Here is a 26969-nt window from a genome sequence, read left to right on the forward strand (position 1 = left end):
AATTCGACAGAACCACCAAACGAGAGTATGGTGGCAGGAAGAGCTCGGTCCGTTTCGGCTCCGCCCGGGCCTACAGGAAGATTCCATTTTCCACCTGCCCTTCAGTCTCCTGCCAGTGCCTCCCATGAGCCCAACCCAGCAGGAAGCCAGAGCACGTGAGAGGTGGATGCAGGCGCATCCATAAGAGCCATTCTACGGGGACGTAGGGAAGCTCCGTGGGGGCAGGTGGGGAAGTTAGCCCACACAGCATGGGGATGATGAGTTCCGTCTTGAAATTGTCCGCTCTGAGGATCCCACAGGGTCTCCAGGCGGGTATGTCTCACGAGCAAGTCAACCTGGTGGTGTAGAAACTAAAAGAAAGATCTCAGTTGCAGAACTCTATGTGAGAGTCATCTAAGTATAAGAATTTTAGAATGGGGACCTCTCCCTGAGAAAGGATGAGGTATCGGGGCACCTGGGCGGTTCAGTCAGTTGAGTGTCCGACTTCGGCCCAGGTCATGATCTCATGGTCCGTGAGTTCGAGCCCCGCGTCGGGCCCTGTGCTGACAGCTCAGAGCCTGAAGCCTGCTTCGGATTCGGTGTCTCCCTCTCTGTCTGCACCGCCCCCCCATACTCTATCTCTCTCTCTCAAAAATAATAACTACACATTTAAAATAATAACGATCACTAAACAGACTATTTCTCACATACAGATTTATCAAAGGAAGAGGACCATTTGGAAGTACGAGCACCTCCAGAGGACCCTGAGAGACAAAGGGAGAAAAAAGAAGATCAAGAGAAGAAAACCACTTTAGTGCCCGAAGAACAAGAAGTGCCACCAAAGAGAATTCAAGAGACTCACCCTGACAGGGAGGACACGCGGGAAGACGACGCAGTGAAGGAAGAGTTCAGAAGTCTGCAAGTCAGTGACGAGGGTGAGGGGGCCAAGAAAAACGCAGCTGCAAACGTCAAAATACCCTTCCGGCAGAGAAAGCATTACTTGTTCACGGAAGCCACCGAGAACCTGCATCTGGGCCTGCCCGCGTCAGGGGGGCCGGCCGGCGCAGGCAAGGCCCACGGGCTCGCGGAGGGACCGAAACCAGAACGTTCTGTGAGCGGGTACGAACCCTCTTTCGGCAAGTCTTCCCGACCCAAAGCAAAAGACACCTTCAGCGAGAAGAAAAGCAGTCTCATGGAGGAACTGTTCGGGTCAGGCTGTGCCTTTAAACACGACCCGACCAGCACGGCTGCCCCCAGGGGGGCCGAGGAGACTGCAGAAGGCAAGGCGCACCATCCGCCTCCCGGTCAGGCCTCGGCCAGCAATGCTTTTGGAGATTCTAAAGTAACTGTGGTAAACTCCAAGTCGTCTTCGCCCACCGAAGGGAAAAGGAAAATAATTATTTAAATAGAAGCCTTATCCTAACATTCTGATTTGATATTCTCATTCTTACTTGCCTTCCATCTTACAACGTTAGTGTGTGTGTGTGTGTGTGTGTGTGTGTGTGTGTGTTGTAGTACTTAGACTGACTGGATAAGTAAGGTTTTGTTTTATTATAATCTAATTCTAAAAATCCAGGGGCACCTGGGTGGCTTAGTTGGTTAAGCGTCTGACTCCTGATTTCGGCTCAGGTCATGATCTCACGGTTTGTGGGTTCGTGCCCTGCGTCAGGCATCTCGCTAACAGTGCAGAGCCTGCTTGGGATTCTCTGTCTCCCTTTCTCTGCCGCTTCCCTGTTCCTGCCCTTTCTCTCAAATAAACACTTAAAAATAAATAAATAAATATCCATTGTGATTAGCCAATGAAAACATTTCAAATATAAAATTGTATCTTTTTTTCTCTACAAATGAAACACGTCCATTATCTTTTGGAAAACTGATTACATGGCTTTCATATTCTACGGGCCTCGATGGCTCCTAAGACCAAGTTAGTCACCAAGAACACACACGTCTCATATATAACAATGTTCTCAGCAATCACACTGTGTTTTAACTAAAAAACATGGAAGCAGCTGTGAAAGGGAACAATATGATCAGAAGACTCTATTTAAAAAAAAAAAAAAGGCACAGTGATTACCAAGCTTGGTTTCATGAAAATTATTTTTGAGTGCTCTCCTATTCGGTTAACCAGGCCTTTGTGGTGACTTTCCTCATGTACACCTGAGATTCACTCTTTTTATTTCTACTGGTTGCATACACACACCTTGACCTGTATTCTGTTAATCTTGTTCTGAAAGAGCATATGGGCCTAATCATTGTCCACTCCAGCCAGCCGCTCTGTCCTAACAGATTCAGGATACTGACAGCATCTCCTGTGGGGACAAGATGGGGGCTGGACTCCCAGTGCTAAGTAGCTTACTTACCTGCATTGATTTTTAAGGGCCACTTCTTGATAACGGAGACCGTGCTATTTCCAAAGAGGTGTACTGGGTTAGAGTGTGATAACACTTAAAAAAATTGAGAATAGTAAAATAAAACTTTTAAAAGAGAGTGAAAGCCATGGTGGAAAACCATTGTTTTTAAAACCAAAGATGAGATAAATATTGTAACTGCCATGCGTTTGACCGTTAGGAAAACTACCCTGGAGAACAGAGTAGGAAGGGGAGAACGGAGGCAGAGGGAGAACGAGCCCTCCCCCAGGCTTGTAAAGGGAGATTCGCAAATGCAGCTCAATTGACATAAATGCCTGGCCCTGAATTCTGGGAAATTTACTAAAAGGATTCTTAAAAATGGTGTACGGAGTAATATTCCATGTTATAACATCTACTTGCCTTGTAGCAGATGTCGAAGTTTTCAAGGGGTCTTTTCTTATGCCTACCCACAACAACAGCATAAATCAAAACATAAATCAGAGCCATCCGAAAGTGCTTCTGTAGGGAACTACTTAATAAAAATATAATCCAGGACTGTTGCTTTCTGGTCATCTCAACTTTTTAAAAAATTATGCATAGGAGCACCTGGGTGGCCCAGTCAGTTAAGGGTCCAACTCTTGACTTCAGCATAGGTCATGATCTCACAGTTCATGAGTTCAAGCCCCACATCGGGCTCTGTGCTGACAGCTCAGAGGCTGGAGCCTGCTTGGGATTCTGTCTCTCCCTTTCTCTGCCCTGCCCCTCCTCTCTCTCTCGCTCTCAAAACAAACAAATAAACATTTTTTTAAATTATGCATAGGAAGGGTTATAGGGTAATAAAATGCTAACTTTTTATTTCTGAAAAATAAAATCGTGGCTGACTTTTTTTTTTTTTTCTTTTGAGAGAAACAGAGCACAAGCGGGGGAGGGGCAGAGAGAGAGAGAGAGAGAGAGAGAGAGAGAGAGAGAGAGAGAGAAAGACAAAGAATCCAAAGCAGGCTCCAGGCTCTGAGCTGTCAGCACAGAGCCCAACATGGGACTCAAACCCACGAACCATGAGATCATGACCTGAGCCGAAGTCGGACACTTAACAGAATCACCCCAGTGCCCCAATTGTGGTCAACTTTTAAATTTATTCCTATGATTTTCGACAATGAACATACTCTATAACCAACAGGAAAAAAAGGTTTTATAATAAAAACAAGAGAGCCACTTCCTGTAGTCTGGAAGACAAGGAACTCCAGCATTCCTGCTCATTAAGAAAGCTAAAAATGTTGTACCAGCTCTAACGAACATGTGTTCAGTTTTCAACTAGGTCGCACAGCCGGTAAACACGAAGTGAAAGCAGGTACCCAGAGAGGCAGGTAAACAGAGCTCTGAAGTCAGCTCTTGCCTAAGGCATTTGCCACAACTGGAGAACTGAGTCTCCAGGACAAAACCCAGTGGACAAAGTCTGTCCACCCAAGCAGGGGCCTGCCAGGAGCCCCACCCATGGATGGAAGGCTGGGACATCCAGGGCCTCCAGCCTCCAGGACCTGGAGAAATTGTCTCAGACTCTGAGAGTCTGTAGCCAGTCTGCCCTCAACCTCCCGGGAAGCCTGAAAACTGGATTACCTACAGAGGGCAGTAGAAATGCAAACTGTCGGGGCGCCTGCGTGGCTCAGTCGGTTAAGCGTCCGACTTCGGCTCAGGTCATGATCTCGCGGTCCGTGAGTTGGAGCCCCGCGTCGGGCTCTGTGCTGACAGCTCAGAGCCTAGAGCCTGCTTGGGATTCTGTGTCTCCCTGTCTCTCTGACCCTCCCCGTTCATGCTCTGTCCCTCTCTGTCTCAAAAATAAATAAACGTTAAAGAAATGCAAACTGTCTGTAAAAGCCTGTCCTTAACCCAGGTCTCAAGAAATCCCCACAGATAATTTTGTTTTGTTTTGTTTTAATGTTTATTTTTGAGAGGGAAAGAGAGAGACAGAGGTGAGTAGAGGAGGGGCAGAGAGAGAGGGAGACACAGAATCCAAGGCAGGCTGCAGGCTCCGAGCTGTCCGCACAGAGCCCGACTCGGGGCCTGAACCTGTGAACCGCGGGATCATCACCTGAGCTGAAGTCGGATGCCCAACCAACTCAAGTCATCCAGGTGCCCCACCCTCAAAGATTATTTTAAAACTCCGGCCAGGGGCGCCTGGGTGGCGCAGTCGGTTAAGCGTCCGACTTCAACCAGGTCACGATCTCGCGGTCCGTGAGTTCGAGCCCCGCGTCAGGCTCTGGGCTGATGGCTCGGAGCCTGGAGCCTGTTTCCGATTCTGTGTCTCCCTCTCTCTCTGACCCTCCCCCGTTCATGCTCTGTCTCTCTCTGTCCCAAAAATAAATAAAAAATAAATAAATAAATAAAAAAAAATAAAAAAAATAAAACTCCGGCCAGGTCAAGGAAGAGTGAACTAGTCGACTAGGATTCTACCCCTCATCCAGGCAACAGAAGGGTATCAACCCCAAAAGGAAATGTTGGTGGGTTTATGTGTAAAGATCTCCACTTGATTTATCATAAATGTAAAGCAGACCATAAAGAGAGCTTTAGGTGTTCAAGATCATGACCTGAGCGGAAATCAAGAGTCAGACACTTAACCGACTGAGCCACCTAGGCGCCCCTATATCCAGTATTTTTTAATAGAAATGCAAAACCTATAGCTATCCATAAATAAACAGAAAAAAAGAAAAGCACAAATGTTAATACCAGTAATCCCCGCTCTGTGCAATCATGGACTTTGTTTCCTTGCTTCCAAGTAGGAGTTGTTTGTTTTTTTAATTTTTTTTTTTAATGTTTACTATTTATTTTTGAGAGAGAAAGAGAGACAGAGACAGAGTGCGAGCAGGGGAGGGGCAGAGAGAGAGGGAGACACAGACTCCAAAGCAGGCTCGGGTTCTGAGCTGTCAGCATAGAGCCTCACATGGATCTCAAACTCACAAGCTGTGAGATCATGAGCTGAGCTGAAGTCGGTCGCTCAACCGACTGAGCTACCCAGGCGCCCCTAGGTATTACTTTTATAATTAAAAAAAAATTATTTTAAAAACACATCCATCAATATTCATATACACACCGGGTATCGTTGGAAGAGTCGTTTTTTTCTTTTTAAATGAGCAGTTACTATTTTTTTAGGTATTACTTTTTTTTTTAATGTTTATTTATCTCTGAGACAGAGACAGACATAGCATGAGTGGGGGAGGGGCAGAGAGAGAGGGAGACAGAATCTGAAACAGGCTCCAGGCTCCGAGCTGTCAGCACAGAGCCCGATGCGGGGCTCGAACTCACAAACCGTGAGATCATGACCGGAGCTGAAGTCGATCACTCAACCGACTGAGCCACCCAGGCACCCCTAGGTATTACTTTTACAATTAAAAAAATTATTTTAAAAACGCATCCATCAATATTCATATACACACGGGGTATCGTTGGGAGAGTCGTAAGAAACTGGTACTGACGGGAAACAGAAAGTGGGCTGACAGGACACTCACCGGTCAGAAGATAGATCTACTTTTCATTGTATCCCTTTCTGTATCTCGTGAATCCAGTACGATGTTTATTATCTATTTAAAAACAGACTTTTAAAAAGCCGCGATGCTGTAAAACACGACGGCCGTGTAAACGTCCCCGACGTAACCTTCACAAACAAGTACTGCGTGCGGAACGGACACGGGCCGGGACTGCGCGTCTCCTCCTCCAGCCTCGGTGACAGCCGTCAAAATCCTTGAGTATTACTCGGAAGATCAGATCATTAGGAGACGAGCCAGGGTCTTGTCAGGGAGACTGAACACGGACTAGTGATCCACGGGGTCCCTGCGCACGCCGTGCCCGGCCACCGACGGCTCCATGCAACCTGCCTCCAGGCCTGCAGCTCGCTCAGTGCGGGCGGCAGGCACGCGGCCTTGAGGGCCTGGCCCCGGAGGCTCCCCGGTGCCCCCCCTTCGCCTCGGCAGGTGGGCCTCTCATCCTTTGTGGCCAAAACACCCCCTCGGATGCTTTCGCTAGAAATACTCCCGTGATGCCTGCTCCACGTCCTTTCTGAGAAAAGCTAAGTCAGCCCGGGGCTGGGAAGTCTGAAGGAACGAGAAGGGGAACCTGACCCCGACTCTGGAGACACACTAGAGCGTTCTGGCACCTTGTCTTTTCCCGGCACAACTGGTAGCTTCTCAGGTCATTAGGGGACTCGGGAATACAAATACTACCTTTTAAAAACCAGTGACAGGATTTAGTTTTAAGGTGCAGTGGCCAACTGAGTTAACAGTCAAAGCCCTCTGTCACCTGTCACATTTCCAAACTGGTCATAGCAAGTTAAGTAATCATAAGGAAGGAAAAGTCACACAAGCCCTTGCAAAACTTTTAATTATAAAAAAGTGTTTTACACGGAGAAACTAGACTCATCGTGATCGTTTCACAGTGTGTACAAATACCAATCACTATGTCGTACTCATGAAACTAATACATTATGTGTCAATTATAATTCAAAAAAAAGAGCAACAGTAAAAAAGAAGTGTTTTTAAAAATGTATCCACTCAAATTAATTTAATCAGAATTCCCAGTTTAAGTTTGTTCCATTCTACAGAGCATATTAAATGCTTAAAACACACACTTCATTTGAAATGCTTTAAATATAAAACATACAATTCAAGCATAAAACAATGCGTTATGATCTCATGAATACATTACAAAACACAGTGATGAAACATCCACAGCTTCAGGTAAGTAGATAATACTATACAAAGGCTTGCCCAACACGTGACATTTCAACACAGGAAGGGAAAAAACACAAGCAACGTCAGATAGTGTTACTCTTAGCAGTACTACACGAGATTCCAAATTCCACTGGCGGTATTAAAGTTAAATTGCTTTCTAATCTGGGTCAAGAATAGCACAAAGTCTTTAGAGTACTTAAGTCAGAAAACCGACTTCCCATTGGCAACATGACCTTTAAAATACGCCAACAGGGCAAACCCCGAGTCACAGCGTGTGGACACCCACGCCACACCCTTCTCCCGACAAACGTGCGGCTCTGCCGGCCGGGCACTCGCCTGAGAGACCAGAGACCGGCCGTCTGGCTCAACGACAAGTGCACAAGATCAGGCCTCTCGTATCTCACATAAGATCCAAGAACAAACACATTCAACAAAAAAACCTAACCTGTGTGCTTCTGTTTCCTTTAAAAAAAAAAAAAGTATCAGGTTTTTAACCTATAAGGGAAAATCCACTGTTGACAAGTGTCTCAGCTGGACTCGTCTGGTCTCTCAGCTGAAAGGGTGCAGCACAATAGCCACGACTTTGTTACAGACTAAAATCCAACAGGTGATTCCAACACCACCTAGAAACCAAGAAATTCAACATCAGAGAGCATGCCAACGGTTCTGCCCGTATTTCCGGCCTCTGCTACCTTTAATTTACAGGAATCCAACCCTTTCTCAGCAGTGCTAGGCTATGAAAAACTCAGACTGTGTCTCCTGGATTCAAACTCATCAGACCTGATTCACACAGGCTGCCTCCTTCATTCAGTAAGAATCACACGAACTGGCAATGATGCGAATTTCTTTCCTGCCAGAGAGGTGTGTTGTTATTTACGACACTAATAAATTAGAAAACCACCCTGTAAGACTATTTGTTTTTCCTTCTCAAAATACTGTTATAAACTAGGCCATGTCTACCCTTGCCGTTCGTGCCCAGGTGATGACGAAGCAAAAGGAAAGCAGGCTGCAAGAGTGCCGGTGGCCCCCGAGATGCCTGGGCCTCGTGCTCTCCTGCTCAGCAGCCCTGACAGCCCACCAGCAGTGCCCACAAGGCTGGGGGGAGAAGAGGGGCAGAGGGAGAAGGATGCGGTGAAATTGGAGTCTTTGGGAACAGTCATTCTTTTTCACTCAGTAAATTACTTCCAGCATGATCACAAAACACAACCAAAGGCTGGCGGGCAAGGATGCACGTTGCAGAATACAGACTGCATAACCAGACTACGACAGTAAAAAATTAGGACCTAAACAAATATCTTTAACAGAGAAATTAATGAAGAGCAGTTTTTTGAAATTCCTTCAAAAGTCTACTGATACGGGAAAGGGTTTACAATATAAAGTAAAAGGGGATATGAAGTTACATGTACCAGACGACTTTCATTGTATAAAACAAATAGAAAATAAGACTGGAAAAACATACCACAAAGTTAAGAGAAGTTATCTATAGCCCATGAGATGGTTTTAAAATTGTTCTTGTCTTTCTAATCATTAATGATATGTACTACTTTTAACATCCCAAGGATGTTACCTTTCAAAAATAAAGGAACAGCCAATAGCAGTAAATGCTGGAGAAATGCCACGCGTGAGGAACGAAGAGAGGTCACAGAATCTAGGGACTAGAGATTGGCGTTTCAATGAACAGGGTATCAAACTCAAGGAGTGGACCTCGATTCTGGAAGCAGACTGGACAGAGAACTCTAGCACTCCTACCGACCATGCCGGTGACGCTGGCCACGGCAGGTAACTTCTCTAGGCCTGTTTCTTCACCGCGAGCCTGCTGCGAGGCCCAGACACCAAGAACTGCTCACTAGTGAATGGACGAGGTGGGGGTTACTTCACCTCGTACCCCACATGTCCATATTCTTCCCCTGGGATTTCCAGAAAACTCTTACCTGCTACTCTGGTAGGAAATGCTACCAGGCGGTCTAGCGGAGTTATCCATTTACTCGGTACCACGGCCACAGGGACAGAGTAGTATTTCCAAATGAGCGACACCATCAGGGCAGCCTGCAAAGACACTGCCGGTGAGCGGACAACCTGCCAGTGACACAACCAATAACCAAGAAAGACGAGAAACGCGCAAACATGCTAAGGAAACTCTCCAAACCGACGAGGTCAAGCCCTATCAATCAGTCCTCGCGGGAAACAGACCCAGACGCACAGCCACTAATTTCCGCTGGCGGCACCCTGAAATAGTGTCTAATTAGAGACTCGTCCACAGGACATTGGCACGCACTGCTGCCAAGTGGGGTAGCCTTCTGTGAGCTGGCGTTTTACTGTTTTAATATGAATAACAAATACGCACTATTAAATTAGCTGATAAACCAACCCGGTCCCGCATAACGAAGGGGTTCTTTCCTCATGGAGCATCTCCTTTAAGTAGCCAGACTATGATAAACACACCTTATTAGTGACAAAAGTGATCTCACGCCTCTGTGATCCTTGGAAAACCAGTCCATCTCCCACCCACACACGGTGCTGGCCTCTGCTCGAGGAGGGAGCCCAGGGAGTCTACACGGCAGGCAGCGAAGCAGCATCCCTTTGGTTGTCCTCACCCATTTCGTGGCCTTGAATCAGCCACTCAAACGAGCGACCATAAAAGAGGGAATCTGGCTCAATTCCTGCCCTCGGGAAACCAGCCAGTGTCACAGTGACAATGCCTCGGGGTGAGTACTCAAATGTACCCAGACAACCTGGGCTGTGTGGGGCGGGCCCAAATCCTTTCCCCAGTGAGGACCACGTGTAGCGCTGAAACCCAGAGGTCACTGAAGGCAGCCGCTCGTGCGTGCGCAGCACATCCATGACCTCAGAGTATCGCAGCAGAAGCAGGGGTTCCGCAGGAACCTTCCGACCCCAGACAGGAAAGCTGGGAATCAATGGGCTGGACTTTAACGAAAACAGCGCCCCCCCCCCCCCCCCCCCCCCCCCCCCCCGGAGAGCGGGCAGTCACTTCCACGCCCACACACCACACAACAGCCAGCGACCCAAACCGGCACTCTCACAAAATACGCTCTCTAGGGGCGCCTGGGTGGCTCAGTCGGTTAAGCGTGGGACTTCGGCTCAGGTCATGATCTCACAGGTTGTGGGTTCGAGCCCTGCGTCGGGCTCTGTGCTGACAGCTCGGAGGCTGGATCCTGCTTCGGATTCTGTGTCTCCCTCTCTCTCTGCCCCTCCCCTGCTCATGCTCTGTCTCAAAAATAAATAAAACGTTTTTAAAAAAAATTTAAAAAAAACAAAAAACAAAACGCTGTCTAAATAAGCTTCTCTCCCTTCCCCACACGCTCCCCAAACTGCATTGGAATAAAGGCAGTAGGAAAGAGCTCCAGGGAAGCTACTTCAGCATTCATGTGCTGAAAACTTCAACGTCTCACAATTCCAACCGAGAAAGGCTTTCTCGGAGCCCTCGCGCACCGCTGGTGGGAACACAGCCGGTGCAGCCACTGCGAAACAGTATGGAGGTTCCTCAAAACATTAAACACACAATTACCATAGAATTCCATTAAACATAGAATTCCACTACTGGGTATTTGCCCAAAGGAAACGAAAACACTAATTTGAAAAACTATACAGCCATCCTTATGCTTACTGCAGCATTACTTACATTAGCCAAGATACGGAAGCAAAATGTCCAGTGACAGATGAATGGATAAAGAGGAGGTGGACACACACACACACACACACACACACACACACACACACTGGAATACTACTCAGCCATTAAAAAGAATGAGATCTTGGGGCGCCTGGGTGTCTCAGTCGTCTCGGGTCATGATTTCATGGTATTGTGAGTTCAAGCCCCGTGTCAGACTCTGCGCTGGCAGCACAGAGCCCGCTAGGGATTCTGTGTCTCCCTCTCTCTCCGCCCCTCCCCTGCTCGTGCTGTCTCTGTCTCTCTCAAAATAAATAAATAAACTTAAAAAAAAGAAAAATAAAAAGATGAGATCTTGCCATTTGCAACAACATGGACGAACCTAGAGAATACAGTGCTGTGTGAAATAAGTCAGACAGAGAAAGACAAATACCGCATCATTTCGCTCACATGTGGAATCTAAAAAAACAAGATGAATAAACACAAAAACTAGGACCTAAATAAATTTTAAAAAAAGCAGATGGTGACCACCACTCTCCTGGCGAGCACCAAGTAACACAGAAAACTGTTGATTCATTATGCTGTACACCTGAAACTAACACTGTGTGTCGTACTTCAACTCAAAGAGAGAGAGAAAGGCTTTCTTCTAGTCTAACTTATAAATCCACAGTGCTCGGTTCCATGCTGGCAGGATGATGCAGCACAGCAGCTGAGAGTGGAAAAGCCTGAATTCTCACACCTGGACTCTGGGGGCTGCAGAGTTCTGGAGGACAGTCTGGTACCAATTTTAAGGACCCCAGGTGACACAATACGGCACTTACTTGCAATATATAGAAGGCAACACTTATAACCCATTTTATCTTGGCCAATTGGGCTGTCCGAGCTTTCACTGAAAGGAAAACAAGGATGAAATCATTATTATCAGTCCTGAAAAATGAAGAAAATACTCAAAGTACACAGAAATGTCATTTTCATTTTATAAAATGTTTTCTAATTCAGTGTATTTAGAAATTATAAACCAGACAGGTGCCTGGGTGGCTCAGTCAGACATCCGATTCTGGACTTCGGCTCAGGTCGTGCTCTCGTGGCTCATGAGTTCGAGCCCCAAGTCGGGCTCGGTGCTGACAGCTCAGAGCCTGGAGCCTACTTCAGATCCTGTGTCTCCCTCTCGGTCTCTGCCCCTCCCCGACTTGTGTGTGTGTGCGCGCTCTGTCTCAAAAATAAACTTTGAAAAAAAAAAGAAAATATAAAACAGAATTTCTTAAAAGCCACACATTATGCCAGTCATTGAAATAGAATCACACACAGATTATAAGATTTGAAGCTTTAATTGTGAAAATGCTTAAAACTATCCATCTACATCAGAGATTCCTTTTATAGTGCACTTATCACTCACCAAGAGGACTATATTTGCTCCCCAGGCCTCCCTGTCTACACAGCACACTAACCCAGAAGTGGAAACCTGGCTAGTCCTGGGCCTGGGTGGGCCCTTCCATATGTCCTATGAGCCATGGAGACAGCTCTCTCACCCAGCACATGGGTGAAAAACGTCTTCATCACAGGAGACTGCTAGGGGTGGTGGCAAAAGTAGCGGTGAACAAGACCAAACCCCGACCCTGAAGTCTATACTGGGGTAAGGACACTGCTGGGCATTTCTGAGAGTATTCACAAAAGCCCGTGGGAATCCAGTATGACATTTTCTCAGACTTATCTCAAAATGTATTGAATTTGAAAATGTCTACCTACAGAAAACGAAGAAAAACTCAGAAGATGTTAGTTGTTTCTGTGTTTAGGAAGCAAAGGTTCACAGGCGAGTAAGGAGAAAGTAATAATGATCACTGGGTTTCTTCCAGACAACCTAAAAGTTCCTTTCAACAGTTAGAACATCGAAGAATCGAAACATATATTCTACGAATCTTTATATAAAAACTTCTCTATTAATCAGCTCTCGTAAAGCTTTCCACACTACAACTGAAACCAGTACCGTGAGTTTTGAGCTTATCCGTCATCTTGTTGATCTTTCTCTCCAGCCTGGCATATCTGGCGAATTCATCCATCATGTTGACGGTGGAGAGTTCTTGCTTCATACCCTGGATCTCCGCTCTCATCTGCGACTCCTGCTCGGCGTCTTTCTGCAGCACCCTGGACATCTGGTGGGGCGGACAGCGGGGATCAGCGCCTTTCCACGGGGGTACACCTTCTCCCCCACGTCCTCCACCACTCCACTGAGGTCTCTTCCAGCGGGGCGGGCTGCCCCTTACCTACATAGCCAGCCTCGGCTGCCCGGTCCTCCTGCCCCCACAACCACCACAAAGACAAAAACTCCCTCTGATGTGGACCATTATTCACATTATACGTTTCCTTTTGCAGATATGCTCATGGATCGCTCTGGTACAAATGGATGTATCTTTCACTCTAACCACAAAACGGTGATTACAGAATGAAAACCAATTCCAGTTGCCACTCGGTTGACAAGGAGCACACATCCTCTTAGGTAGGCAGAGGAAGGTGGGCGTAGGGGGCCAGTGAGGAGGGCGTAGCCCAGCAGGAGGAGGGCACTCCCACAGAGGGGCACCTTGGCAAGGGGGTCAGAGCCAAGCACAGTGCTACAGGGGTCTCCAAGAAAGGGCGGCCTGGCATTAGAGTGAGCGCAGGAGTCATACAGGATACAGGCTGGGAGCACCCAGCCAAACACAGAGACAGAGCCCAAGAGGGGCTGGCCGGCATGGGGGATGGGGGGAGCAGGCATTGCAGGGGGCAGGGACGGGGTGGGGGGAGCAGGCATGGGGGGCAGGCATGGGGGATGGGGGAGGAGCAGGCGTGGGGGAGCAGGCATGGGGGGTGGGGGGGGAGCAGGCAGCAGTGAGGATGGGAGTTACAAAGCCTTAATCAAATACAGCAGACATAATGAAAATAATGGGAGCCAGTTTTCTGTCAGAAAAGGGGATTAGAAATATGGATCTGGAAAAGAATACAATGAATCCTGCTGTGTTGAATTAGAATTGGAGGCATATGGGTGTGAACTTGCGATTTTCCGCAGATGGAGAAATACAGATGTAAAGGTTTGTGAAGGGGCACCTCCGACAGCCAGGCCCCCATCGCTCACATGCAGCGTCCCCAGATATCTGCGCACGCCAACACACACAACTGCAGGGTCGCTCGCTCCCACCCCAGGACCAGGGAGCAGTGGCCACCAGGTGGCGCTGGGCAGCGGCCAGGACAAGTACAGATCCCCTGACAGCAAGGGTGGAGTGAGACCCACCCACAGCGCAGGTCTGGGGCGGGGAAGGACTGAGAAACCCTGGAGCACCCACCCCAAGCGGAGAGTGAACACCCCTAAACCAAAGTCCACAGCACCAGAAGACCTGCAATGAGAACACAGCATCCCTTCTGCGACATCAGACAAGGATGTTCCAAGAAGGCCATTGTGCGAACTCACTGCCCTTGCCCTATTCAGAAATGTCAGCCCTGCGAGTCCAGGAAAGACCAAGAATCCTTCCAGACTGAAGAGGCGTGACAAGTATGTGCAACGCATGGTACTGACCAGGGTCCTTTTGCTGCAAAGGACCTCACTTGGGAGGAGTGAAAACAGGAACGAGAGATCAGGAAGGTCCCTGATGGTTGTGTTGTGGACAAGCCACCTGTTTATACACTAGTGCATCCAGGAATGCAGGGGCGCAGGTTGACAGCTTAATTTCAAATGTTTCAGGAAACAATATTGGTTCCTTGCACTGTATGCGTAACTTTCCTGCACGTTTGTTTCAAAATTTTTAAAAGTTTGATTAAAAAAAAAGATGAGGGGCACCTGGGTGGCTCAGTCGGCTGAGCCTCCGACTTCGGCTCAGGTCATGATCTCACAGCTTGTGAGCCCCGCGTCAGGCTCTGTGCTGACAGCTCGGGAGCCTGGATCCTGCTTTGGATTCTGTGTGCCTCTCTCGCTCTGCTCCTCCCCTGCTCGTGCTCGCTCACTTGCTCTCTCTCTCAAGAATAAATAAAACATTAAAAAAATATTTTTTTTTTCTTAAAGACTAAAGAGGAGCACCCGGATGGCTCAGTCTGTTAAGCATCCAACTCTTGATTTTGGCTCAGGTCACGATCTCGTGGTTGGTAAGTTGGAGCCCCTCGTCAGGCTCTGCTCTGACAACGCAGAGCCTTGTTGGGATTCTCTCTCTCTCCTGGTCTCTGCCCCTCCCCTGCTGGCATTGTCTGTCTCAAAATAAATAAATAAACTTAAAAAAAAAAAAGAAAGAAGATAACGTATGACGTGTACTGGCACATAGCACACGCACAATGAGTTGCTCCCTCCGGCTTAGGCTCCCCTCTGCACAACAGGGCAACTCTTCAGAAAGAGACCGGGAAGCCATGTCCCCGTCACGGGTCTCCCCCGGCGCCCGCGCAAGTGCCAGGTCCTGGGACCCCCTCTGAGGTGGCAACCTCCGGTGCCTGCGCAATGAAGTCCTTCTCGTGGGGACACGAGAGGTCTCTCAAGGGCACCTGAACAAAGCAGTGTGTTTGCTACCGCACATCTTCCTGCAGGCCTCATGCCAAGAGTAGCTCTGTCTTCACCCCCTCTGCCCTCGCCTGGCCCCTACCCAACCCCCTAACTAAAGGACAGATATACTCCAACCTGATCCACTCTGGAGACAAAAATAGGAACAGGACAAATTTTCTTAAGAAAGTCACAGAATCATCTTTAAGAGCAAAGAGTCTATGGATGTTTAAACTTAACACATCAAGAAATGGGCAAGAAGTAGATTTTTTGAGTGAAAGAGATCCTTTCTTGATTGTGATGGTGGTTATCCTACTGAATAAGGGCACAAACTCATCAAATTGCCCACCTACCTAGAAAACGTCAATTTCACTAAATGCAAAGTACACATCAATAAACCTCGCTTTTAAAACTAGATTTTCAAGGGGCGCCTGGGTGGCTCAGTTGGTTGGGCATCCCACTTTGGCTCAGGTCATGATCTTGTGGTTTGTAGGTTAAAGCCCTGTGTCGGGCTCTGTGCTGTCAGTTCAGAGCCCAGAGCCTGCTTCGGATTCTGTGTCTCCCTCTCTCTCTGCCCCTCCTCTGCTCATGCTGTCTCTTTCTGTCTCTCAAAAAATGAATAAACGTTAAAAAAAAATTTTTTTTTAACTAGATTTTCAACAGAAGAAACAGAAGCACAAACACATTAGTTAGCAGTATACAGAACACACAAGAAAATTACAAACCGAGAAGGCCAAAGGTGTTTACTCAGCACTCGGTGAGCGAGGGTGGGAAAATGAGCTTGGGGAGAAGTGAAGAGTTTTGTGGTTAAATTAGACAACTGCAGTGCTCGGGGGGGAACGGATAAATGACATCTGCAAGTATACAGAACTATTCGAAAGTGTTTAAATTTGCAAATATGTACCCACATTAATCCAAGACCTCCCTACAAGTGACAACTAAAACATTCTAGAATTATGAATTGAATTGTAACACTCAATGAGATTTGAATGTAATGGTTTTGAATATTAATGTTTAAAACAAAAATAAACCCCTGTCCTCCTTATGTACTCAAAAGCACCTTCCAGGTCATTAAACCTCCCACTTGACAGAAACAGATAGGCTGTGTGGGGTACAGCTTTTCAAAGACCTGGAGATGGGTCTACAAAGAATTCTCAAGCAGAAAATGAGTTATTAAGATGACAGGCGGTAGGAGAATCTTGGGAGAAGACGAGGATAGAACCGATCCTTCTCGTCACCCTGGTGCCCCAGACGCTGGCCGCCAGCCTGCATGAGCTCAGTGTCCTACCAGACTCACCCTCAGGTCCTGTCCAAGTTCCACACTCCCTTCCCAACAGACAATATGCTAGAGCTTGAACTTGGGGTCACACCGGGTTAGACTGAAACCCCACTCTACCACTCAATGGCTGGCACCTACCTCCCTGGACCAGACCCATCTGAAAATTAATCAATGCATAATGCCATTTAAGTCCCAAAGGCTCATCCCTCCTGGAACACAGGAGGCACAGGGGGAATGACATGCTGGGGTTGCCCGCTCAGATGTGTCCCTAATACAGGCGACACACTCCTCATCCTGAGAAGGGACCAAGGCCCCTTCTGCGGACCCGAAACAGCCCAACGTGCCACGCCCGGCGGGTCAGCGCTCTCCAGTCGGGAGCCCCCCTCACAGCACAGGTCCCCCGCACGTGGACGACCCCATTCACAAGGCCGCACCTGCGCACCCAACCCCCAGTGCCCCCACAACTACTACTTGGGGGTCATCCTCACGCCTGGTCTGCAACAGGAACTCACTAGGTGACCATGCTCCTTGGAAAGGGAGAGGAGGGTCCCAGGAAGGCACCTACAGTGGCAGTTCCTGCAGTGTCTGCCCCTCGTCTCAGTGGCCTGGGCCCCTATAGGGAAACGGAGGCGGCCACTTTTTAAAGCAGAAAATGAAGGCAATTCCAAAATCATCAATTATAAAAACGGCAGTCGGCCCCACAAACCAAGTCCCAGGCGGACAGCCTGCGCTGTGCCCGCGTCTAGGGTCAGCAAAGCGAGGACCCGTGAAGGAGGGGCTGCTCACGCCAGCGCTGAGCCCACCCTCGGCCGCGTCAATCCTGGGGCGTCTGCGCAGTGCGCCTCCCTACACCCCGCCCTCTGCCGCGTCAGTCCTGGGGCGCCTGCGCACTGCACCTCCCTACACCCCGCCCCTCACCGTCGTTCCCGGGGCGCTTGCGCAGTGCACGCAGCTCGCTGGGACGTTCACTCGGCCCAATGCCCTCGTCAGGCTTGAGGCGCCTGCGCAGCGCGCCTCCCGACACCCGCGCAGAGTGGGCCCTCGAGGGGGCACCTTTGTCCACCTCTTCCTCTGCCTTTGGCTGAACAAAGTCCTGGATCGCCTACTATAGGAACTAGGCTCTGTCATCCATACGTCCTGTGACCAGCTTGAAGACGGGAAAGAACTCTGAGGAAATGCCAGCCAAGTCAACACCAGGGACTGGGTATCCTCATCCAGGCCCCTCCTCCGCCCCAGTATTGAGCTGAGATCCCCTGCCAGGACCTGGCCAGGCTTTGCTAGGCAGAGGACTTGTGATACTTAAGAGATTATAGGGCCTCAACCAGCCTACCCGACTAATGGGACGGCGTGCCCCTCCTCTGCTTCTGGCTGGGTGGGAAATGCTTCCGAAACACTGTAGGGAAGGCTGTAATTGGAAGGACGAGGATATGGCCCATTCCCAATTAAGCTTTCTGATTCTCCTCGGGAGGGCCTGTAATGGGCAGCCTCTAAGTGTCGTGAAAGAACAGCATTTTACCCGGCCCAGGACCAAAGCATGCCTTACAGCTTTACACTGACCCTCGCCACAAACCCAGCCACCAGGCTGTACAATGTCTTCATTACTCTTCCCTGTTCTGAACACCAAAAATAAGGGCTGTACTCTGATGGGATAACTATGCATCATCCTTTGAGCCTGGCTCACAACCCTGGCAAATAGCGCTACAACCAAGGGGAAACGGGTTTAAGAAAGCTAACTGGATTGAGGTTAGAGAGGCTGTACTTCCTGTGGGAAGCGGCACAGAATGTGAACCCAAGTCCAAAGGCAAACCCAGGGCTCTTTCATCTAAACGATGAACATCCACGGGTGCAAGCCTCAGGCACAACTAGACTGCAGCGACAACCTTTAGTGAGTGTGCACTAGCTGCAGAGCACGGGTTTGGTGGAAGCTTAGTTAAGGAGCCCGAGATGATGACAGATCTTCCTTACAGCTGCTGCCACACCCGAAACAAACACTCCTCTTTCCCCCTCTGCTAATGGGAAATTACGAACGATTCATAGAGGAGCACAAAGCCAACACAGCCTCTTTGAGCAATTTAGGTTAGTTTCATATGGCCCCCACAAGAGATGAAATGGGATGGGGTACATAAGAATCCAGGAGATACTCCAAGGAAGATGGGCAAGCAACCCCCAGAATGGAAGAAAATATGCATAAATCATACCTAAGAAGTAGTTTAATCCACAATATACAAACAGCTCCTCACTCAACAAAAAACCAAATGAACAAAAAAACAAACAAACAAACAAACAACCATTCACTCCCTGCTGTGGGCCTACAGAGGATGCCCTTCCCTTAGGGACAGCTGCATTAAAAAGGGGAACAGGGGCGCCTGGGTGGCTCAGTCAGTTAAGCGTCCGACTTGGGCTCAGGTCATGATCTCACAGCTCGTGAGTTTGAGCCCCATGTCGGGCTCTGTGCTGACAGCTCGGAGCCTGGAGCCTGCTTCGGATTCTGTGTCTCCCTCTCTCTCTGCCCCTCCCTGCCTCACGCTCTTTCTCAAAAATAAATAAACATTAAAATACATACATATATATTTAAAGGGGACAAAGGACTTGAATCGACATTTCTCCAAAGAAGGTATACAGATGGCCAATAAGCATATAAAATGATGTTCAACATCACTAATCATTAGGAAAATGCAAATCAAAACCACAGTCAGATGCCACCTCACATCCATTGAGGACGGCTATTATCAAAACAAAACAAAACAGAAAATAGCAAGTGTTGGAAATGGTGGAGAAATTAGAACCTTGTACATTGATGGTGACGATGCAAAATGGTGCAGCGGCTGTGGAAAACAGTTTGGCAGTTTCTCAGAAAATTGAAAATAGAATTACCACATGATCCAGAAATTCCACTTCTGGGTATTTACCCAAAAGTACTGAAAGCAGAGACTCTAACAGGTATTTGTACACCAATGTTCCAGCAGCATAATTCACAAGGGCCAAAAGGTGGAGACAACTCAAATGTCCATCAAAAGATGAATGGATAGGGGCGCCTGGGTGGCTCAGTCGGTTAAGCGTCCGACTTCAGCTCAGGTCACGATCTCGCGGTCCGTGAGTTCGAGCCCCGCGTCGGGCTCTGGGCTGATGGCTCAGAGCCTGGAGCTTGCTTCCGGTTCTGTGTCTCCCTCTCTCTCTGCCCCTCCCCCATTCATGCTCTGTCTCTCTCTGTCTCAAAAATAAATAAACATTAAAAAAAAAAAATTAAAAAAAAAGATGAATGGATAATCAAAATGTGGTCTATACATACAATGAAATATTATTCAGCCTTAAAAAGGAAAGAAGGTAATCCTAGCACATGCTGCAACAGAGAGAGCCTTAGAGACATTATGCTGAATGAAATCAGCCAGGCATAAAAGGGAAAATATTGCATGATTTCACCTACATGAGATAACCACAGTGGCCAAATTCATAGAGACAGAAAGTAGAACTGTGGTTGGCAGGGCCAAGGTGACAGAGGACAGGGACTTACTGCTGAATGGACAGAGTTTCAGTTTAGGAGGATGGAAAAATTCTAGATGGATAGTGGTGATGGTTGCACAACAATGTGGATTACTGTGTCTCCCTCGGATTCTACATGCCACCGAACTACACACCTAAAAATGATAAAATGGTAAACTTTATGTTACGTGTACTGTACCACAATTTTTTATTTAAAAGGAAAAAGGGGCGCCTGGATGGCTCAGTCGGTTGAGGTCCAACTTCGGCTGAGGTCGTGATCTCACAGTTCGTGAATTTGAGCCCCACATCGGGCTCTGTGCTGACAGCTCAGAGCCTGGAGCCTGCTTCAGATTCTGTCTCCGTGTCTCTCTCTCTCTGCCACTCCCCGGCTCCCCAAGTGTCTCTCTCTCCCTCTCTAATATAAACATTAAAAAAAAAAAGAGATGGGCAGAGGCCAGCTCTTCAAGGGTCTTTTATGCAATGCTAAGTACTTGGGACATCATCTTAAGGACTAGGTAGCATCAGGATAGATTCTGAAGGGAGGTTGGGGGGTTAGAGAGAATTCTGTATGCCTTAGGACAATGCAGGTAGTAAACTCCTGGCACAGAGTTTTACACAAAACAGGCACTCAGTGAATGCTGGTAGAATAAAGAAAGAAAGTGGAAATCCTGCCTAGTCTTCAATTCCACCCCCACCCCCCCGATACACACACACGCACACACACACATACACCACCAATTTAAATCAGCACAGAACTGCGTTTCCGGCAATAATGCTCCAATGCTTGCACCCAGTCTCTGAGCTCTGTCAGACAGTCCCTCACTCCCGCTGTGGACATAAAGAGGGCGCCCTTCCCCAGGAAACAGCTCCCTGTTTCCCACACACACCTGACATCAAATTTGCCACCAAACCTCTCTTCGGGCTCCAACAGGCAGAGGGACAAAACTAGGAGAATCACAAACCAACATCAGTCTCCACCCCCGCAGTCCCGAACCGGATGACACAGTGCAACCCCTTGACCCTCTGTGTCAGACTCCTCCTCTGCTAGTAAAAGGAGACGGGATGACATTCATATTTTACAGCAGCCGTGACGACTGGACCCGAGGTTATGTACTCATGCCTACGCAAAACGCACGGCGGAGAGCTGCATTCCAGTGCCCTTTGCTCCCTTGAATACAGGAAGCATCACACAGTGCCGAGATTCTGTCTACACTGCCTCTCACCCCAAGAACGGGGGCTGCTGCACCCTGAGATCCTTCCATATGGGACCTGGCAGAGCTGGCGCTCTGGCACTGCATGCACGAAAGGGCCAGGGCCTCCAGGCACTGGACCCCCAGCAGCGAGGCTGCTGGATGCCTCCAGGGACCGGGGGCTAACGGAACTAAGCGTGGCTGGCAGAGGGGCACTGAGAACTCCCAGTCTGAGGGCTGCTGCCACGTGAAAACGTGGCCAGGTGCTACCAGGTCATTCTTTTTTTTTTCTCCCCGAGAATCCAGATGTCCGGATTTGGGAGTAAAGCCTTGCAACTTTTAGACGCTAACAACGGAAGGAAGGAAGGAAGGAAGGAAGGAAGGAAGGAAGGAAGGAAGGAAAGAAGGAAGGAAGAGAGGGAGGGAGGAAGGAAGAAAAAAAGAAAAACCTTAAGGCGAACAGCCCAACCAGACGCTTCTCCGGCCCTCACGCGGTTGGTCTGAGTCCCATGTGTCTACACCGGGCTCGCCGGGGACAGCGGCGGAGACCCACCGGCCCCCTGGAAGGCCAGACAGTCACTTACGAAGGAGGAGAAGGACGGGAGGAGAATCCTGAGGACATTGCACCCAAACACGAAGCTGAGCACCAGCAGCCACGCCCAGCGGTCGGCCTCCGCCGCGCTCATCCCGGAATCTCCTAAAGCTGCCGGCTCGGCTAAGGTAACTCCATGGGGACCACGCCGGCGCCCACGCCCTCGCGGGCGCCTGCGCAATAAAACGCAGCGACCTCTGAGGCGCGCCGCCGCGCCTGCGCACTGCGCCGCACTTGGCGGGGAGGCGGAGTCCTCTTTTCTTCTTGGTCCCGGCGAACGCTTTGCAGCTTGCCTCTTGGCCTTTCGGGCTTCCGTAGTTTTCCTGCACCCTCCCCACCGTGTCCTGGCTGCAGTTTTACCGGTTCTGGTGATTCGGCTGCTCCCGTCTCTAATTTTGTTGTCGCTGCGAACCACTTACGTAACGAGTACTTTCTTTAAATTGACTCGCTTTTATTCCTAGATAAATTTATTTTAAAATAAGCCTTTCCGTAAATGGAAAACTATCGTAATTGTAGTAGCAAGTGACTAAAAAGAAAGGTTTCGTAGTTATATGTAAAATGCCTTGAGTTTACATTTCAAAACAAAACAATGAAATCTAAACAATTTACAAAGCTGCATACCTAAAAAATAAGTTTTAATCGGAAGGTACTGCTTACAGTCAGCCCGTAATAATGTTAAGTTTAGGTGAAGATGAGGTTTTACTGCAAAATAATGCCAATTCACATTTATATATGATAGGTAAAGCAAAAGATGTTTGGCTCACCCCTCTGCCAAGGTTGGGTTTTGAGAATTAACTCTAATCAAATGAATCGAGGAGCTGTGGTTCTACTGGCCTTGCAAAACAAACAAACCTTTTAGAATCTCTAAAAGTAAAGTTTTCTTCGAGCCCATGTTAGGACAGTTGTTTGGGAAACGTGCTCTTCACAGGGAAGAAACTGTTCGGAGAATAATCAGTTTTTACAAGGTTATATTTTTTTTACATCTTGCACAAGCTCAAGAGGTTACAGATTAGCATATAAGAAGGAATCATGAGTTTCATCACAAAGGAATGCAGGGAGCAGGAGTCTTGATTGATATCTTAAGACGGTTTTCCTTCAGGCTACTCATCCCCAGATGTACAGTACATGGGTGGAGGGCCGTAAATCAGGCTTTTGGTTTGAACAAAGTTTATACACAGTCATGCTGACTGAGAAAGAAATCTAATAGCGTCCCTTGTATATCAGATCTTTCGAGAGTTTTTCTCTCATCATTTCCCCCTTTTGATCAATAATCTTTCAACAGAAAGCATTGATCATTATTTTCTCCCTTGATGCCAGGGTGATTGTTTATCTGCCCTGGGTCCATCATGTCCCTCAATGCTAGGCTCCATTTAAGTCACCTAGGAATCTATGTTGCAGGGGCCAACAGTATATCCTTTAATAGGGAATATTACAATATATATACATAGATAGATATATAGATATGTACACTTTTTTTCAGTAAGATCCAGTTGTAGTGCAAACATTGTATGTGTGCTGCTTTTGCACTTTTGTAACATTTATAGCATAAACATAGAAATAACAATAAAAATCCAATTAATAACACTTGAAGCAGGGGTGTCTGGATGGCTCAGATGGTTAAGCCTCAGACTCTTGATTTCACCTCAGGTCGTGGTCTCGCAAGTTTTTGAGCTCAAGCCCCATGTCAGGCTCTGTGCTGGCAGCATGGAACCTGCTTGAGATTCTCTCTCTCCCTCTCTCTCTGCTCCTCCCCCACTTGTGCTCTCTCTCTCTCAAAATAAATAAACTTAAAAAAAATTTAATAATATTTGAAGCAACCAATGGGGACTAGGTACAGAATTAGAAAGAAAAGAATCAAAAAAAAAAATCCATTACAGGTACTTTGTAATTCTGAATTAATTTGAGTATCTATTTCCTTTGTCTATACTTATTTGTGCTTTGTGATTTGTTTGTGGGCTGATTGGTTTTAAATGGTAAGTAAATTGTCTGTTATTATATGGAACAATTTCTCTGGCCAGTTAGTTTCCATAGATATTACATCTTGTGGTGATTGTAATGCTATCTCCCAAAACATTTCATCATCAATATCAATATGAGTTTAATTTTTGTTAGAAGCAGGCAATTCTATTTGAGATACAAGGTCAGTATTACCCTATATAGCAGTAGAGTTGTGATGAAAAGTACTCTGGTTACAAAGCAGATCAAGGAGTATTACAGAGGTGTTTTGTAAACCTTCCCAACAAAATCTTCCTTTTCCCAGATGCCATATGTTAATTTGTAGAGGCATAACCATTATAGGCCCAGTTGGAGTGATTTCAGGGCTCTGTTGTTGTTTAGGACCTAACCATATATTTTTCCTGAATGCACAGATGTCAGTAGATACTGGAATCCAAAAAGAATCATTGCCTAAGTAGTCACATCTTCCTCCAATGGGAGGAACTCTGGTGGTATTTACAATAGTTTCTATATCTATGATGACATTGAAATTAGTTTAGTTGGCCATAAGTTTGGGTACCAATGCAATAATTGAACACTTATATAAATTACTGGAGTCTTTAATGATTTCCCACAGATTAGGAGAGCTGTGCATTTTGGGTTTCTTTCAAAAGTATTTTTTAAATTTTTTTAACATTTATTTATTTTTGAGAGAGAGACAGACAGACAGAGTGTGAGCCCGGGAGGGGCAGAGAGAGAGGGAAACACAGAATCCAAAGTAGGCTCTAGGCTCCAAGCTGTTAGCACAGAGCCCGCGGGGCTCGAACCCACAAACCATAAGATCATGATCTGAGCCAAAGTTGGATGCTTAACCAACTGAGCCACACAGGCGCCCTGAGTGGGCTTCTGCAGTTAATAAAGAAGGCCATTGGGGCGCCTGGGTAGCTCAGTTGGTTAAGTGTCTGACTTCAGCTCAGGTGATGATCTTGTGTTTATGGGTTCAAGTCCCGCATCCGGCTCTGTGCTGACAGCTCAGACTGGAGCCTGCTTCGGATTCTGTGTCTCCCTCTCTCTCTGCCCCTCCCCTGCTTGTGCATAAAACACTAAAAGGAAGGAAGGAAGGAAGGAAGGAAGGAAGGAAGGAAGGAAGGAAGGAAGGAAGGAAGGAAGAAAAGAAAGCCATTGACCCAAAGTTACCTCAGAGTCTTCTAGGTTATATGGCAAAGTTAGATTTAGGAGGTTACTGAACCCACCAAGTCACTCCCAAAGTAGCGTTTTTGATAGATGCCCATTGTTTTTTATTATTTTGTCTTAGGCCTCTCCATCCATAAAAACATGATTTCTTAGTACATTGGATATTTTGGCATGTTGGGCAAGCTGCAGCTAAGTTTTTCCCATTGTAGTTGGGGATCTTTCTTAATAAGTTATCATCTAACTTTACAGAGATTCAATGGTCAATCTGTTGAGTGTTGTATATAATGTGGGTTAAATCTGAGTTGGGTAGCACTTCTTGCAAAGCTTTTCCTAAAGAGGTACTTTATAAGCACCAGAAGCTAAAGCTAGAGTATGTACAAGAGGTCGTGAACATTTTATCTAAATTCTCATCATAATAAAGTACTAGGGTAGTATTTGAAGTTATGTTAGTTAAATCAGTGGGTAACCATCATGTTTTATCAAGACGTAATAAAGGGGGAGGTGAAAGCGAACAAATAGGTTTACTATCTTCTAATATCACAATTTATTAAAAAAAAAAAAGAGCTGGGGAACCTGGGTGGCTTAGTTGATTGTGTGTCCAACTCTTGATTTCAGCTCAGGTTATGATCCCAGAGTCGTGAGATTGAACCTCATGTCAGACCCTGTGCTGAGCATGGAGCCTGCTTGGGATTCTCTCTCTCTCTCTCTCTCTCTCTCTCTCTCTCTCTCTCTCTCTGCCCATCCACTCCTCATGTGCATGCGCTCCCTCTCTAAAAAAAATTTTTTTTTAATTATTAGAAAAATGAAGCCTAGAAATACAAGCCTGGTCCCAAATCTTGGGAAAGCAATCTACCCTGATGTTTTATCTACTTTTTATCCTCGTTGTAGCTCAAATATCTCTGATGTTCTTTGAGTGACCCATTGAGTAATTAGGCACAAAGATTTTGTCTATTCATGAGCTGTTGCAGGGATTTCTTTGCATCGTTTATTTATTTATTTATTTATTTATTTTCAGTTTGCAGGACTTCAGGGAAAAGGACAGTTTTAGTTCTCAAATGATTCCACGTCAGAAAGATGGGAGAAAAATCAAAATGTTAGTTTGAAGAGTTTTGGCTGGGAATTGGCAGACACTAGAAGAAATCAGAATTGAGTCCAGTTTATAATGAATAGTATTAAAACCCAATATCTACAAAGATATGTTATTGAAATATTTTCTTTCTATAATTACTCTCGTTTTTTCCCAAAGATAGCCAAATTAATACTAATTTGTGTGCAAAACAAGTCCAGTTTTAATAAACTTGGCCTAATTACTTACATAAGCAGAGCAAGAATAGTGATTGACCATACAAGGTTTCTAAAATCTGCTTTGTTCGAACTTTTTTATAAGGAATTTTAGGTTGAACTTTTAATAGCGTTTCAAGGCCAGAAGCCAAACTAAATTCTTGCTCTCAGATTCGCCTGCAATACCTGTAGATTTGGGTGAATTCATCCTCTCGAGGTCCCCAAAATATTCTGAAGTTCCTGCACCTGCCAGGAAGTGACTTTCTTTACTCATCTGGTAAGGCTGCTGGGGACTCTGTAAGCAAGGTCTCAGGCCAATTTCCAAGGGGCTTTATGGCTCCATGCTTCAGAAAGTCAACCTCAGTTCCTTAAAGCTGCCCAGTCATATCTGAGTCTATACATGTCTCTTTGAAATATGACATTCTAGTCAAAGTCTTCATAAAATAACCAACGTTTCTAATGGTGTCCTGTTCCAAGGAGAACAGATTTTTATTGAACTTATGCAAACAATTATAACTGCCAGGAAAGAAAGAAAACTCACTGAGAGTTTCTGGATGTCGGAGAGTTCAGGGAGAGAGAAACGATAAATGTTTTCAATTTGTTCACAAAGGTGTATTTTACCATATTTCTGTAAGTCATACATACCTTAAGAGAAAAGGCTTCCTTAAATCTGGAGGAGCAAATATTAGAGAACCAGTAATGTTTCAAAGAAGAGCCATAAAAACCATAATCATCTTCCTCAATTCATTCAGTCCCGTATTACTAATTCCTGTTCTGTTTGAATGGAGTTTCCCCACTAGTTCTAGAAATTCTTACTCAGCTTAGTTTTATAAACTCAAGGACATCAGAAACCTGG

General features: G+C 46.8%; 2 protein-coding genes across 13 annotated transcripts in view; one reads left to right on the top strand and one right to left on the bottom strand.

Annotated features, from left to right (window-relative positions):
• LCA5L (lebercilin LCA5 like) overlaps positions 1–1410 on the top strand; it is a 48285-nt gene extending 46875 nt beyond the window's left edge. For all 4 annotated transcript variants that reach the window (XM_042998436.1, XM_042998435.1, XM_042998437.1 and 1 more), the window contains one exon: positions 693–1410. In XM_042998436.1, coding sequence (XP_042854370.1) covers positions 693–1384 — 692 coding nt within the window. In that variant the 3' untranslated portion in view covers positions 1385–1410. The remainder of the gene's footprint in view (positions 1–692) is intronic.
• Positions 1–26969, bottom strand: part of GET1 (guided entry of tail-anchored proteins factor 1) — an 84786-nt gene that overhangs the window by 40232 nt on the left and 17585 nt on the right. For 2 of the 9 annotated variants that reach the window (XR_006222038.1, XM_042998441.1), the window contains exons 1-4: positions 16954–17141; positions 12658–12823; positions 11495–11562; positions 8977–9091 (exon numbers count right to left, since the gene is read on the bottom strand). Coding sequence is in view for 8 of the 9 variants with exons in the window: in XM_042998441.1 (XP_042854375.1) it covers positions 8977–9091; positions 11495–11562; positions 12658–12823; positions 16954–17115 (511 nt within the window). In the remaining variant the exon portion in view is untranslated. The other 7 variants (XM_007090472.3, XM_042998444.1, XM_007090470.3 and 4 more) reach the window with 7 other exon arrangements.

The sequence above is a fragment of the Panthera tigris genome, chromosome C2 (genome assembly GCF_018350195.1).
Source record: "Panthera tigris isolate Pti1 chromosome C2, P.tigris_Pti1_mat1.1, whole genome shotgun sequence".
In the NCBI taxonomy this organism is placed as follows: Eukaryota; Metazoa; Chordata; class Mammalia; order Carnivora; family Felidae; genus Panthera; species Panthera tigris.